This window comes from Carcharodon carcharias, chromosome 26, assembly GCF_017639515.1.
Source record: "Carcharodon carcharias isolate sCarCar2 chromosome 26, sCarCar2.pri, whole genome shotgun sequence".
NCBI lineage: Eukaryota > Metazoa > Chordata > Chondrichthyes > Lamniformes > Lamnidae > Carcharodon > Carcharodon carcharias.
Window position 1 is genome coordinate 43,591,566 of NC_054492.1, and position 14,087 is coordinate 43,605,652.

General features: G+C 42.0%; 1 protein-coding gene across 1 annotated transcript; it reads left to right on the forward strand.

The window, feature by feature from the left end:
* Window positions 1-563: 563 nt before the first annotated feature.
* arpp19a (cAMP-regulated phosphoprotein 19a) lies at window positions 564-13,260 on the forward strand. The gene is made up of 3 exons (XM_041175353.1): window positions 564-699; window positions 8,132-8,254; window positions 11,689-13,260. Exons 1-3 carry the CDS (start codon window positions 640-642, stop codon window positions 11,857-11,859), a joined length of 354 nt encoding a protein of 117 aa, XP_041031287.1. The 5' UTR covers window positions 564-639; the 3' UTR covers window positions 11,860-13,260.
* The last annotated feature ends 827 nt before the right edge of the window (window positions 13,261-14,087 follow it).

Consider the following 14,087-nt stretch of genomic DNA (forward strand, 5'->3'; position numbering starts at 1 on the left):
TGTCCCTTAATTTTTTTCCCTGATAGTTGGTCACCCCGGCTGTTGGTGATGATTCCGCCTTTCACATTTGCAGCCCCAGATCCATCTATTTGCTTCTTTATTTGTCACATTCCTATATATTTTTGCCTTGCACCACCTACTTTGTTCTTTAATCTCTCCTGTATTCCACCCTATCACAGACATTCCCTTTTGATCCTTCCCCTTTTCCTTGTCTCTGTACTGCTTAAAACCTGTTGCATCTCTAACTTTTTCCAGATCAGATGAAAGATCAGCGCCTTGAAACATTAACTCTGATCCTGTCTGATCTGCTAAATATTTCTGGTTGTTTCTTGAGGGGGAGGGGTAGGAAACTACAACTCCCAGAATGCAATATGCATGACGTCACCAGGCGGTCTTTGCCCAAGAGAATAAAAGGTTAATGCGAAAAAAACAATAACCATTTACGTCTTCAAGCGGGAGGTACATGATCTGAAAACATATTTTCATGTTCGTTTAAAAAAAGCTGGGTATTTTCTGGAACTGGATGACGTTATAAACGTGGGCGGGATGAATGAGTGCGCGTGCGCAGACGGCAGTGTGCGGAGGGATACGGCCTCGCTCAAGAGACCTGGTTATTCACGCTCTCTGAGGCTGGCGGCGATGTCATCGAGAAACGAGGCGGTGAGGCGGTCCCAGGAGCCGTCGGCTGAAGAGCGGCAGGTAGGAGGCGGCGGCGGCGGCGGCGGCGGGAAAGGAGGGAGGAAGAGGGAGGGCGGGCAGGCAGGCCCGCCGCTTTTCCAAAGCCTTTACGCCGAATCCGAGGGCAGCTGTTGCCTGATGTTGGGGGAGGAGGGGAAGGAAGGGGGTGGGGGTGGGGGTGGGGGGCGGGGAGGAAGCGCCGGCTCTGGGGCCGCGGGGGTGACTGACCCTGGGGGAGGAGAGAGGGGTCAGGGTCCTGGCCCTGGCTGATTAATGCTGCATCAGAGGCCAGCATTGCACCAGCTGCCCACTGCAACTCCTCTGGGATTGGCGGGGTGGGTGGGTGGGGGGGGGGGGGGGCGGAGTGACCAGTCCCTCCCTCCCTCCCTCCCTGTGGCCAGGGCTGAGTTTCCAGCTTCACCTCCCCAACCACATAATAAATTGCAGCTGACGTGCCCCCTGAGAGAGTGCCCCTCCCCCACGTGCCTGTGCACCGTGGTCCCAGTGCTGCTGCCACTAACCATGGCTAACACTGGCCATCTGATCAGGATATTGCTATTGTGCTGCTGCCTCCATCTCCTGCGGCACAATAGACCCAATCCCCAACTGGAAGGATCAACATGCAGGTTTGCATACGTGTCCAATTGTCTGTGTGTTTTTTTTTTTAATTTACTCTTGTGGACTGAGCTGACTTTAGATCCTGATTTTGCTGATGCATTGATACTATATGCAATGTGCCCAACCATGTGTTCTATTATAGGTGCCTTTACTGCAGAAGCATATGGATTTTTATTGGGTACTGCTATTTTACCATCTCCTTGGCTAGTAATTCAAGATTTATGATGTATTTTTTAGATCACTTGTAAAGGACAGGACAAATTAAACTAGCTGCTCCCCCATCAGCCTACTTCTCCCCCCAATCATTAGTAAAATGTTAGAAGGAGTCGTCAAACAGTGCTATCTAGTGGTTGTTATTCCCCAATAACCTGCTCATTAGTGCTTTTTGTTTCTGCCAGAGCCCCTGTGCCCCAGACCTTAATACATCCTTGATCCAAGCATGATGATCTGAATTGTTGAGATGACTCAGTATGACATCAAGGAGCCCTAGCAAAACTGAAGTTATGGTCATAAGGGGACATGTCTCCAGAGACTGGTGTCATACCAGGCACAAAGGAAGATAGTTGTGGTTGTAAGCCAATCATCTCAGCTTCAGAATTTTGCTGCATGACACTCTGGGACAGTGTCCCAGTGCCATTAACATCAGCTGCTTCTTCAATGATATTCCCTCCATCATTAGGTCAGAGGTGGGGCTGTTGGCTGATAATTAGTGTTCGACTCTATTTGCAATTCCTCAGAGGATGAAGCAGTCAATCAAGGAATTTGGGCTTGGGCTAATAAGTGGCAAGTAATATTTGTCCTGCACAGGTGCCAGGCAATGACCATCTCCAATTAGAGACCATAACTACACAGCTTGTCATGCAAAGGCATTACTATTGCTAGATTCCCTGCTGCCAATGCCCGGTGGGTGGGTTACTATTTAATTAATTGGGTGGATGTATGGGTTCACGGACTCCCAAGATACCTGCGTCTTTTGTGGCCTTGTGGAGTCCATGAACCATGTGTATATATAGGGTGTTGTAGGCTGCACTCGCTGTTCTGTTATTTAAAAAACATTTTATTGATCTTTTGTTTGCACTTCAGTCCCACGTTCCTGATCTACGGGCGCCCGATGCAGAGGGGGACGGGGAGGGAGGAGAACCTGCTCCTGTGCTTGGTCAAGTTGGCCTTTAACAGGCCCAGGCAGGGGGCGATCGAGGGGGTCATCCGACCAGTCTGTCTGCCCCTCTTCCACGGCTGTGTTCGCGGCCAAGTGTCCCTGACGAGGGAGCACGTGGTGTCTGCCGGCACCGTCAAGGTCTTCCATGCTCGGTGGGCACCGCAGAGACAGGGCTGTTTATTGAACCTCCTAATCACATTTTGGTTTAATGTCTGTAACTTTACTTTAAATTTTGTCTTTGTTTTTGCAGTTTCCCTAGTTTGGGGGCTGCTATTATTTTGTCCCTGATTATGTTAATTTAGTTTATTCGGTTGACTCAAAAGAGTTAACTCCAAAGCTTTTCCACCACTTAAAGCATAGGTCGTTGTGTTTAGGGGTACTCTTGCTGGAATGGCTGTAGCTCCAGAGCCTTGAGGTTTGATACCATATAGGTCAAAGCAGCCCTACCACCAGTGCATAGTGGCTGCAATATGTTTTTTTATTCTTTCATGGGGCGAGTGTGTCGTTGGCTAGGCCAGCATTTTTATTGCCCATCCCTAATTGCCCATGAGAAGGTGGTGGGAAGCTGCCTTCTTGAACTGCTGCAGTTCACGTGGTGTAAGTCCATCCACAGTGTGGTTTGGGAGGGAGGTCCTGGATTTTGACCCAGTGACAGTGAAGGAACTGTGTTATATTTCCAAGTCGGGGGGGCGTGTGGCTTGGACAGGTGGTGTCCCCATGCATCTGCTGTCCTTGTCCTCCTAGGTGGTAGGGGTTGGGGGTTTGGAAGGTGCTGTCTAAGAAGCCTTGGTGAGTTGCTACGGTGCATCTTGTAGATGGTACACAGTGTTGCCACCCCATGCATTGGTGGCAGTGGGAGTGGATGTTGCAGGTGGTGCATGATGTACCAATCAAGCGGACTGCTTTGTCCGGGATGGTGTTGAACTTCTTGACTGTTTGATGGAGCTGCACTCATCCAGGCAAGTGAAGAGTATTCCATCGCATTCCTGACTTGTGCCTTGTTGATGGTGGACAGGCTCTGGGGAGTCAGGAAGTGAGTTACTTACTGCAGAATTCCCAACCTCCAACCTGCTCTGGTAGTCACAGTAATTAAATGGATGGTCCAGTTCAGTTTCTGGTCAATCATAACCCCCCAGGGTGTTGATGGTGAGGGATTCAGCACTGGTAATGCCATTGAATGTTAAAGAGTGATCGTTGGATGGATTCTCTTATGTTGGAGATGGCCATTGCCTGGCACTTGTGTGACATGCATGTTACTTGCCACTTGGCCCAAGCCTGAATGTTGTCCAGGTCTTGCTGCATATGGACGTGAGCTGCTTCAGTATCTGAGGAGCCGCGAATGGTGCTAAACATTGTGCAATCATCAGTGAACATCCACACTTCTGACCTTATGATGGAAGGAGGGTCATTGATGAAGCAACTGAAAGTGGTTGGGCCTAGGACACTACCCTGAGGAACTCCTGCAGTGATGTCCTGGAACTGAGATGATTGACCTCCAACAACCACAACCATCTTCCTTTGTGCTAGGTATGACTCCAACCAGTGGAGAGTTTGTCCCCTGATTCCCATTGACTCCAGTTTTGCTAGGGCTCCTTGATGTCAGAGCAGTCAGTCTCACCTCACCTGTTGAGTTCAGCTCTTTTGTCCATGTTTGGACTAGGGCTGTAATGAGGTCAGGAGCTGAGTGTCAGTGAGCAGGTTGTTTCTTAGTAAATTGTCGCTTGATAGCGCTGTCGAGAACCTCTTCCATCACTTTGCTGATGATCCAGAGTAGACTGATGGGGCAATAATTGGCTGGGTAAGATTTGTCCTGGACATACCCGGTCAGTTTTTCATTTTGCTGAGTCAAAATCCTGGAACTCCCTATGTAATCATATGGAGCTGCATGGACTTTCAACAGTTGAAGCAGGCTCACCTGTGCCGTCTTGAAGGCAGCTAGAGATGGGTAATAAATACTAGCCTTACTGGTTTTGCCCACGTTGAGAATTTATGTTGAAAAAGGACAGTTATAATTTGGCCTCATGTTGCCTCTGATTCTTTTGAGTTCCCTTATACCTGCGTCCTGATTACTGACCCTCCTGCCATTGGAAACAGTTTCTTATTTTACTCATGAAAATGCTTCATGATGTTGAACACTCTTTCAAATCTCTTCTCCTTGCCCATCATAAGGAGTACATCCCCAGTTTCTCTAACCTGTCCAAGTAACTGAAGTCTTTCATTCCTGGTACCATTCTAGTAAATCTCCCCTTCAATGTTTGGCATCCTTCCTAAAGTGGAGAATATATGCAATATTCCAGCTGGAATCTAACCAGTGCTTGAAAAAAGTTTAAAATAACTTCCTTGCTTTTGGACACTCTGCCTCTTTAAGAGGCTTCTGAACTTTTCCCCAGGTCTTTGTTCCTGTACTCGCTCTTTAAAATTGTACCATTTCATTTATATTGCCTCCTCATCCTTCCAACCAAAATGAATCACTTCACACTTCTTTGTTAAATTTCATCTGCCAGTTATCTGATCAGTTCACTGGTCTGCTTGGGCAGAGTTAAATGGAGGCAGCAAGGCCCACTGAATTAAGTACCAGTACTTAACTGGGCAGTGGCAGACCTTCCTCTGAATCGCTGATAGACTCAGGCGCAGGTGAGTGGTGGTGGTGGATTGCAGGGATGGGGTGTTGGCAGCAAGGGTGGGGATTGGCTCTCAGTGGTCTTCCCCAACCCTCTCCCTTCTGATGCACCGCCCCTCGATCAAGCATTGTGTACCTTTGAACGAGGGATCCCTATTGGGAGCTTTTTTGGGCTTCCTGCATGGCAGGATGAGGCCCTTAAGTGGGCATTAATTGCAGAAATAAGGGCCTCAATTGAAAGCAGGGCAGGAAGGCTGTTCACTGGCCTACCTGCCATGGAATTAATCTGGGCAGTGGGGGTCCCATCCAACACCCTCTTGGTCTGATTAAATGCCCCACCCCCCACAAAACTCACCATGGGAGAGCATTAAACTCCACTCCTTGTCTTTCTGAAGTCATTCTCTCTTCCTCACGGTTTACCACAGTTCCATGTTTTATGTGCAAACTTGATCCCAACACTGATCCCTGGGGGGACACAACTGCACACTTGCATCCATTCTGAGAAGACCATTACTCTTTGCTTTCTGTCCCTTGGCCAGTTTGGTAACTATGCAGCTGCTGCCCCTTTAATCCCTTGGGTTTAAATATTGCTAACAAGTCTTTTTTTCTTTCATGGGATGTAGACGTCGCTGGCAAGGGCAGTATTTATTGTCATTGAAGCTGGTGCTGAGCTGCCGACTTGAATGTTCACGGTTTATGTGGTGAAATATGTAGTGGTGGTTTTGATGCCATTTCAGGCAGTTAAGGGTCAACAATGTTGTGTGTATCTGGAGTCATATACTGGCCAGGCCGGGTAAGGATGGCAGATTTCCAGCCCTCAAGGACATTAGTGAACCAGGTGGGCTTTTTATGGCAATCCAGTAGTTTCATGGTCACTATTACTTCTGCTTGCTTCTCATTCCAGATTTTTAATTAACTGAATTTAAATTCACCAGTGGAATTTGAACTCATCTCTGGATCATTAGTTCAGGCCTCTGGATTACTAGTCAGTAACATAACCATGATGCTGCAGAACCAGACACTGTACTATACCAAATGCCGTTTGAACTCCATATATGCAAACAACACTACCCTCACCATACTTACTTCATCAAAGAATTCCCAAGTTAGTCAAACACGATTTGCCGTTAACAAACCCAGTTTGACTTCATTTATTGACCCATATTTTCGAAGTGCCAATTCATTTTGTCCTCTCTTATTGTCTCCAAAAAGAATTAAACCATTATCTTCCAGGAGAAGACGGCCTCTTTATGTCCCAGCCAAAATGCTACCTCACACTCATTTATATTGATATCACTTTGTCATTTACATGGCCATTTTCAAGTTTTTGTCTTGTATTTTGCTTTCTCGGCCTTTTCAGGGCTGTTTATAGTATCATCCATTTCCTGAAAAGCAAACAGAATTGGAAACTTCAGCAATCCTTCTCGGTAATAGTTACACTCCCCTCCCGATTTGATGTCACCTCTGAAATTTGACATCAATTTGGCTTCAAATCAAAGTACGTTTATATAGATTTGGCCTCAAATCAGAACTGCAATTATGTAACTGGTACAGTGGCCTCAGCATCAATCCCTGTAAAATGCTTTCCTACCTTCTGCCAGTCTGAGTAAATACCTTTTAACCCCTAATCTGTTTTCATAGCCAGATTTACATTGTACTGTATTAATTAAAATTTGATACTTGGGGCCACTTGTAGGAAGGTTAGCTTTGTAAAATATAATATATTTAAATGGCATTTCAAGTTGGGCTCTTTCTATATACATTTTCAATTACATTTCAACCTGTGTTCCTATTCCCTGATCTTAATACGGTTGTGTAAATAAAACAATAACTTTTGATCCGTGGAACATCATAACATGTTTTTCTATACTTCTGTAAACACCTGAAGATCAGTTTGGTAACATTGAAATGAACAGCTTGCTTCAACTGTTGCTGAATGTACCACCACCTTTAAAAGTGAAACTTCAAGCTAGTACTAAGTATAGCCGCTGCCACTTTAGATGTGGGTATTCTTAACAAGACTGCTTGTTTCCATCTATCTGCAATCTGACCTAGTTTTGCCGGCAACATGCAGCACTGACCAGAATAAGGAAGCTCCCTGTCTTCCTCCAGCTCATGTGGAGGAAAATGAGACCAGTTTACTGATGGTTTTCTCCTCTCCTCTTGTTAGCGTCCTCAGTTCAAGGGTCGCTGATCCATGGCTTTATGCCATGAGATTTAAAATAATTGGCAAAAGAAGCCAAAGTGATATGAGCAAACTTTTTTCACACAGCAGTTGGTTAAGTTCTGGAATGCTCCACCTGAGTGTATGGTGCAGGCAGGATCAAACGAACTATTCAACAGGGAATTAGACTGTTATCTGAAAAGGATGAATGTGTTATGGGGAGAGCCAGTGCAGACAAGATGGGCTGAATGGCCTCCTACACTGCAATGATTCTGTGATTTTTATTATGGGGCATGGCAAAGAGAAGGCAGGCACCTGGTCTACCTCGGGATTGACCCCTGTGTTGTTAGCACTAATCTGATCCACATGCCAGCTGAGCTAACCAGTCCCCTGACAAATAGTTACATGAAGTAGAAGAATATGAAGTTATATAGTGAACTTTCTAAAACCTGATGTCTTGGTAATGGACGTAGAATCAGATGGTGCACAGTCAGTGAGAGAAGAGGAAAATAGAGGAATATTTTACAAATGTACTTGCTTCCTTTCTCACCCTGAAGCAAAACTAAGTCCAGAGTTTGATTCATCAGATCTTTTAATTCATTCAGTTTGGGGCTGAACATCTTAACCGCTGAATTGCAGTTATTTTTGTGTTTTCTCCGTCTGAGAGCATTTTGTCAAATGGAATTCATAATTCAACAGGAATAGTTCTCGGATCCCTAACATGTATATTTTAATTGCTGATAGTATGCAACATATAAATGGTGATTAAGATATACTGCAAGTTTGCGTTGAAGAGACGCAGTGATTTCAGTAAATTACAATAAGAGTATGATCAAATGGTGTTTGAACTAAATATTGTCGGCTGAACTTTCCTATCCTGTTTGCTTTTCAGGAAATGGATGACACTGTAATCAGTCCTGAAAAGGCTGAGGAAGCAAAACTGAAGTTGAAATATCCAAAATTGGGACAGAAACCTGGTGGGTCAGAGTTTTTGAGGAAACGTCTACAGAAGGATGTAAGTTTTGAGAGAAGTAATTTTATGACATCTGTGAACCTTGTGGGTGCTTTCAGATTTTGATCTCTGGATGTTAGATTTTTATATATAAAAATCCATTACATATTTATCTACATATTTTTATATAATACTGCTGCATGTATACCCATTATAGCATTTTAATCACATCAGATATGAATGTCTTTAACGCCATATGGTTATTTAAATAAGTTGAGAACATACTAAACAATTTATCAAAGTGGAAATCTGTTCAACTAAATTTGAGAACTTGAATCTTTTGTTCTTCTGAAAGAGAAATCACTAGGGTTTCACAAGGAACTCTGCTTAGCCCTGTATATAAGTTGCTGCATTCTTGTTTTCTTTCAGCATTTTAATAGTGATAGTTGTGACATATCTGATATTTTTGCTTTCTAAATTCTGTAGTCCTTTGCTTCCTACAAGTTTTTTTAAAAACCTATATTTGGTGACTCTTTGGTATAATATCAGCTCACTGCAAAGGCACATTAATTGCTTCAGTATTGTGATGTTCTCTCTGAGCGCTTTTATAATGGTAGTACAGAACTTGACTATTGCTGTAAAGAGATACATCCTTTAGAAGCTTTTCGTCTTGCACTCTTCAGAACAGGTGCAAGAATACCAATTTCAAATGAAGCAACATTTAATACTGTGTGAGAAAGGGTGTTGTTTGGTTGACCAGTCAGCTCTGATGTGGTTGAGGCATTGCCCTGGAGAATGCACCAAGGAGCTATTGTTCCCATTCTTTTGTTTAATTCTAAAAAGATGCAATGTGTACACATGTTCTTTATGCTTGGGGAGGACAGGGTGCCACATATTAATATACGTAGTTTCTAGCAAGTGTATTTCGTTTGGACTTGGTATTCTTGTGTCTGTTCTAATGACTACAAGCATCAAACAGCATGTCTCTCTTTTCACAATAGTTTGTTTCCTGATCTTCAACATTAGGTGGCTGGGCAGCACAACACTGCAGGCATGTAAGTACACATGCAGTGAGATTCTCTGAAGGTTGCTAAATGCAGCAGTATAACTCTGGTTTCTCAGTTGGGATTGAATTCTGCTGATGCTGGTCTATCTCACTGTGTTGTAACACCACGTACAGTCAATGCTCATGCCAGAATTTGAGGCTGAAGGCTATGGAGCCTTTTGGGCTACCAGAATTTTGCTTGGTTTACTGTCTACTGGTGTTGGGCAATTTTCAGCAAAATTACTCACTTATTTGCTGCAAGGCCATTGTGTTAAAACAATCTTGAAAAGACTAATTCCTGTAACCTACACCTCTATTCTTGAGGACTGCTAAATTGGTTCATCCCGGTGAGCTAATGGCCCTGGCTCTAACATTTTGACTGTGGGAAAATTATGTTAAAAATTATCTGAACCAGGGAAAATACCTGTTGATATTCCTCCTCTTTCTAAGCAATTGACTAATGTTGCTAATAATGTTTATGGACTCTTGCTATGGTCCATATTTTGATCGCTTTAAATATATTTTGTAGCTAACTTGAATTTGTGCATTCTCATTTAATATTTGTCGACTTCGAAAACAATACATCACTCATCACCTTGCCTTCACTCACCTTAAAGATCTCTGCCACCTCTTATGCTTCTCCTGGTTGGGAAGGAGAAATTGAAACCCTTGCTTTTCTGATCATTCAAGAATTAAGTCATCTCTGGTGATCCTAGTGAATTTACACTTGCATATTTTCCATTTCTCTTATCTTATGGGATGCTCAGAACTACAGAATGACCTGATTAGCAATGTACTCAGTAACTTAATCTTATTTTACTCCAGTTTTCCAACAGAAGCAAGATTATTTGGCTTGTGATTGTCACCATATTTCTCTTGAATTGGGGTGTTAGATTTGCTACCCACGAATTCTCTGGCGCAATTTTTCTTTCCCAAGAATTTTGGAAAATAGTCAGAGCCTCTCTTCCCTAGTTTCCTTGGATGCAAATTGTTCATCTTCTGTTTATATTTGAATAACTTTTTTTTGTCTTTGCCTAACCTGCACTAACTGCTCTACATCCACCTCCTGAAAACGGAGCTGAAGTATTTTTTTATCATTTCCTCATTTAACATCAAAACTTGCCTCCTTCACCACCTCGTTACCTGATTTTTGACGGTTCTTAGTGTTATTGTGTTCAAATAGTATATTTTTTGATTGGATTCGTTTTCACTAATTTTCCCCTCAGCTGCCTTTTTAGAGCTTTAATATTTGGGTATTGATCTTTGTGTGCCCTATCATCAATACTTTTAACTTTTTAAAATTTTGTTTTAGTTGCTCCTTCCATCCATGGATCCCCAGCTTACTATATGCTCCTTACTGGATGCATTTGATAGGTACTCCTCCATCTCCAATGTAAATGTTCCCCTGTTGACCTCTGTTTTTGTTTTCAAGTATTTTCCTCCATTTTAACCTGGACAAGATCGCTTTTGTATTTTTTTTTTTGTACCCAGTAAGTTCTTTGCTTTCAAATCTTTCCTTCTACTGACCTAATCATGTTGCAGTCAGTTCTCTCCCAAGTGCTCCCCTATTTGCTGAGATTCATTATCCAGACTGAGGGCAACCAATGTTGCTTTCCTTACAGTAGTAATATTATGACTGGGTTGGTGGGGCACAAAACAATGCAGCACTCATGCAAACACAATTTCCATTCATGATCAACCACTTTGCCTTTCCCAATTTGTTTGGGTAATATAAATTGCAACTAATTTAGCTAAAAGCTTTTGCCCTCTCTCTCCTCTCTATATTTGATCTATAATGCAATTATGTCCTATGATCCTTTGCTATTGCTCAACTTAGTCTAAAGGGATTCTATTTGGATCACTTCTCTCTAAATTCATATTTGTGGTGCTAATCTTCACACGAGCAACTAAACTGTTTCTAGTTCAAGATGTCCAGTTCCTTCCTTTCCACTTGTCTTCAGAAGTAGTAATTTGATGGGTGTAGTTTCAATACATTAAAAGGGTTGTGTAATTTTTTTGTCTTTCTCTCAAAACATGGAAATGATGATTGCAGGTTTATTTGTGATGCAACAACGTTATCCCCAATAATGAAGCAGGAATCCGAAATGGGAATTGACGCTCTGCAGCTGCTCTTGCACCATTGATGCTGCTGCCACCAAAGGGAAAGACATCAGGATCAGTTGCATATCTGCTGGTGGCCATAGTGTGGGTCGATTGTGAGTGCACAACTGCTCCTTGTGCCTTTCCAGTCAGTGGCAGGAATTAGTGTTTTAATTGACGTCCTGTTTGTAAACACCAATTTCAAAAAGGTGTTTTGTAATGCCTAATCTGATGGCGAAATTGCTGGTGCAGCTCTCCAAATTGACTATCAAAAGCTAAACCTAACAATAATTATGATCAAGTTTTAAAATTGAATGATTGCTTAAGTGTGAATTATTTTTTTGTGTTGCAGCCAAAGTACTTTGATTCAGGAGATTACAATATGGCTAAAGCTAAAATCAAGAACAAGCAACTGCCAAACAGTGGAGCAGACAAGAACCAAGTGACTGGGGAACACATTCCTACTCCACAAGATCTGCCTCAGAGAAAACCTTCTCTTGTTGCTAGCAAACTGGCTGTCTGAGACCTCACGAAGAATGCATAAAATTCTTGTCATTCCTCTTTCTTGCTATTGATTCCTGTGTTTTAGCTTTTTTTCCTTGAACCATTACATCATGACTGACAGCTTAGCAGATAATACAGTGGCAAGCTGTTGCTGCAAGAAAGTCCTTTAAACACAGACTGAAGACCAGCCTGAGATTTCATAAACTAGAAACCATGCACTGATGACTAGGACTTTGATGTTAAAAGTAGGAAGTAGTCGAATACAATGCTGAGGCACAAATGTACATATAGTAACTTCATGTAGATGCAGTCCCATTAAATATTTTACATTTTTATGGATTCCAGTTTCCCATAAATTAGTGTAAAGCTAGTTTAAAGTCTTGATTGAATTAGGTAAGTCTCTGATTGTTTCTCTTTTTCCATGTTATATAATGCTGATCTCAATATTGCAATTAACAATCCTTGTGGATGTTAACACTAAAATGGAAATAGCATGTTTGAAAACCAGGATAGCTGCCCATTCCTCATCTAATCCTGAGAAACTTAAGAGCTTTAAACCTATTTAAATGTTTGTTAATTGGACAATATTTGTCCATTGTGATATAGCCCTCCTGGATGTATTTCAATTAATTACGGTGCCTGTAGCAGTTCTGAATGGTATTGATTAAAGATTGATAGGTTAGGGCTGTTGTATATCCAAGGTGATTGAAATGTGCATGAGCATAGACTGTGCAGTCACTTTGTGCCATTTTTTTTGTAAATAAAATAGTTTTGGACAATATGTGCTAATGGCTGCCTTAAGCACTGAGAAGTTATTTGTAATTAATTGATTACTACAAATCTTATCCAAATTTTGAGCATCAAGAATCAGTTGAAATCTCTGCACTGTTGAAGTTCCTGTGCTTTATGACAGTGTGCTTCAAGTCCTCCAAACATCATAGGGAAAGTTCAGCTATCACATTATGGTTGGCTGACAATGCTGTCGGATGGGGGCGTTATGGTGAGACTTGTTACTTCTCAATTGAAATCTTGCTTTCAAACATCCAAGTTATCATTTGTAATAATTCACCATACTTGAGTGTCCCGATAATCTGTCTGTTCAATACGTATGTGAATATCATCATTATAGACTTGTGCTGGCATTTGCCAATTGCATTCATTTGATTTGTCTACAGTTGTGCCAAATTGGTCAATTCCTATATAAATCTACAACTAATCTAGATTGTGCTCACATTTAGGGTAGCAATTGAATTAGTTAATTCCAAATTATTAACCACCAAAGGCAAAAAAGGCATCATCTTTTATTGGCTGGTCAAGTGGTTGCACTGATTCGATGATGTGATGAAGCAGTAAGATTAGCTGACTTGATAGGTTGGGAGTATGTTGTATATTACAATAAAATTCAAAACTTGAAATATTAGTTATATCTTTTCCACTCAATTGTAAATATGACTTAAATTTTATATAAATTGCATATGTTCTACGAACAGTACTGTTTTGTTCTTCTGAGCAGTACTTTTCAAAATTGATTTCCTCCAGGAAAGTGCAGTCCACCCTGCAGGCTGACTCCCTCGAGCCAAGAAATGGGACTATATCTGTCCCACAGCTATACAATAGATTATCATGTAGATGTGACAGCTACTTTAAGCAAAAGCTTTTAAAGGAGCCTACATCCCTTTGGGATTTATTCCCTCATTTGGAGTATTATAAAGATAATAGTCTTATCCTTAATGTGTGGCGAGTAATCCAATTTTAACGTCAGATAGGTGATCCAATTTCGTGACATTAAGGAGCTTGTTTAGATGCCTCGTGTTTTAGGCTGAATATACCATGTTCCCTCAGTTCCAGAAAGAGACAAATGTTTGAATTTCCAATGTTTTTATTCTGGCCTTTTTCTTCATAATTTAAGTGCATTTTAGGATTAGCAGGAACCTAATGCATCAACATGCCAGGAAAGTACCTCTTGGCATTGGAGCATAATTTTTCGGAAATGGGGAAGCCCCTTTTTCATTGATTAATCTCATTCTTTCATCATTCCCCGCATCCGTATATAGTTGTTTCACTCCTGATTTGTGCCTTGTCGATGGTGGACAGGCTTTGGGAATTCAGGAGGAACTTTCAACATCTGCTTTAGGAACCTTTCCCTGTGTTAAATTTGCAACCATTGCCCTTTTGAGGTAAGTGCTACCTGACTCTCACTGCTCCTAGTTTTCTTCCTTCTTCATCTGGTATTTGAAATCCCAATCG

Bases quoted from the DNA above. Each gene is read 5' to 3' on its own strand.
- arpp19a (XM_041175353.1), top strand. From the start codon at position 640: ATGTCATCGAGAAACGAGGCGGTGAGGCGGTCCCAGGAGCCGTCGGCT. The intron at 700-8,131 runs GTAGGAGGCGGC...TTTGCTTTTCAG, and splicing joins CGTCGGCTGAAGAGCGGCAG to GAAATGGATGACACTGTAAT. The intron at 8,255-11,688 runs GTAAGTTTTGAG...TTTGTGTTGCAG, and splicing joins GGAAACGTCTACAGAAGGAT to CCAAAGTACTTTGATTCAGG.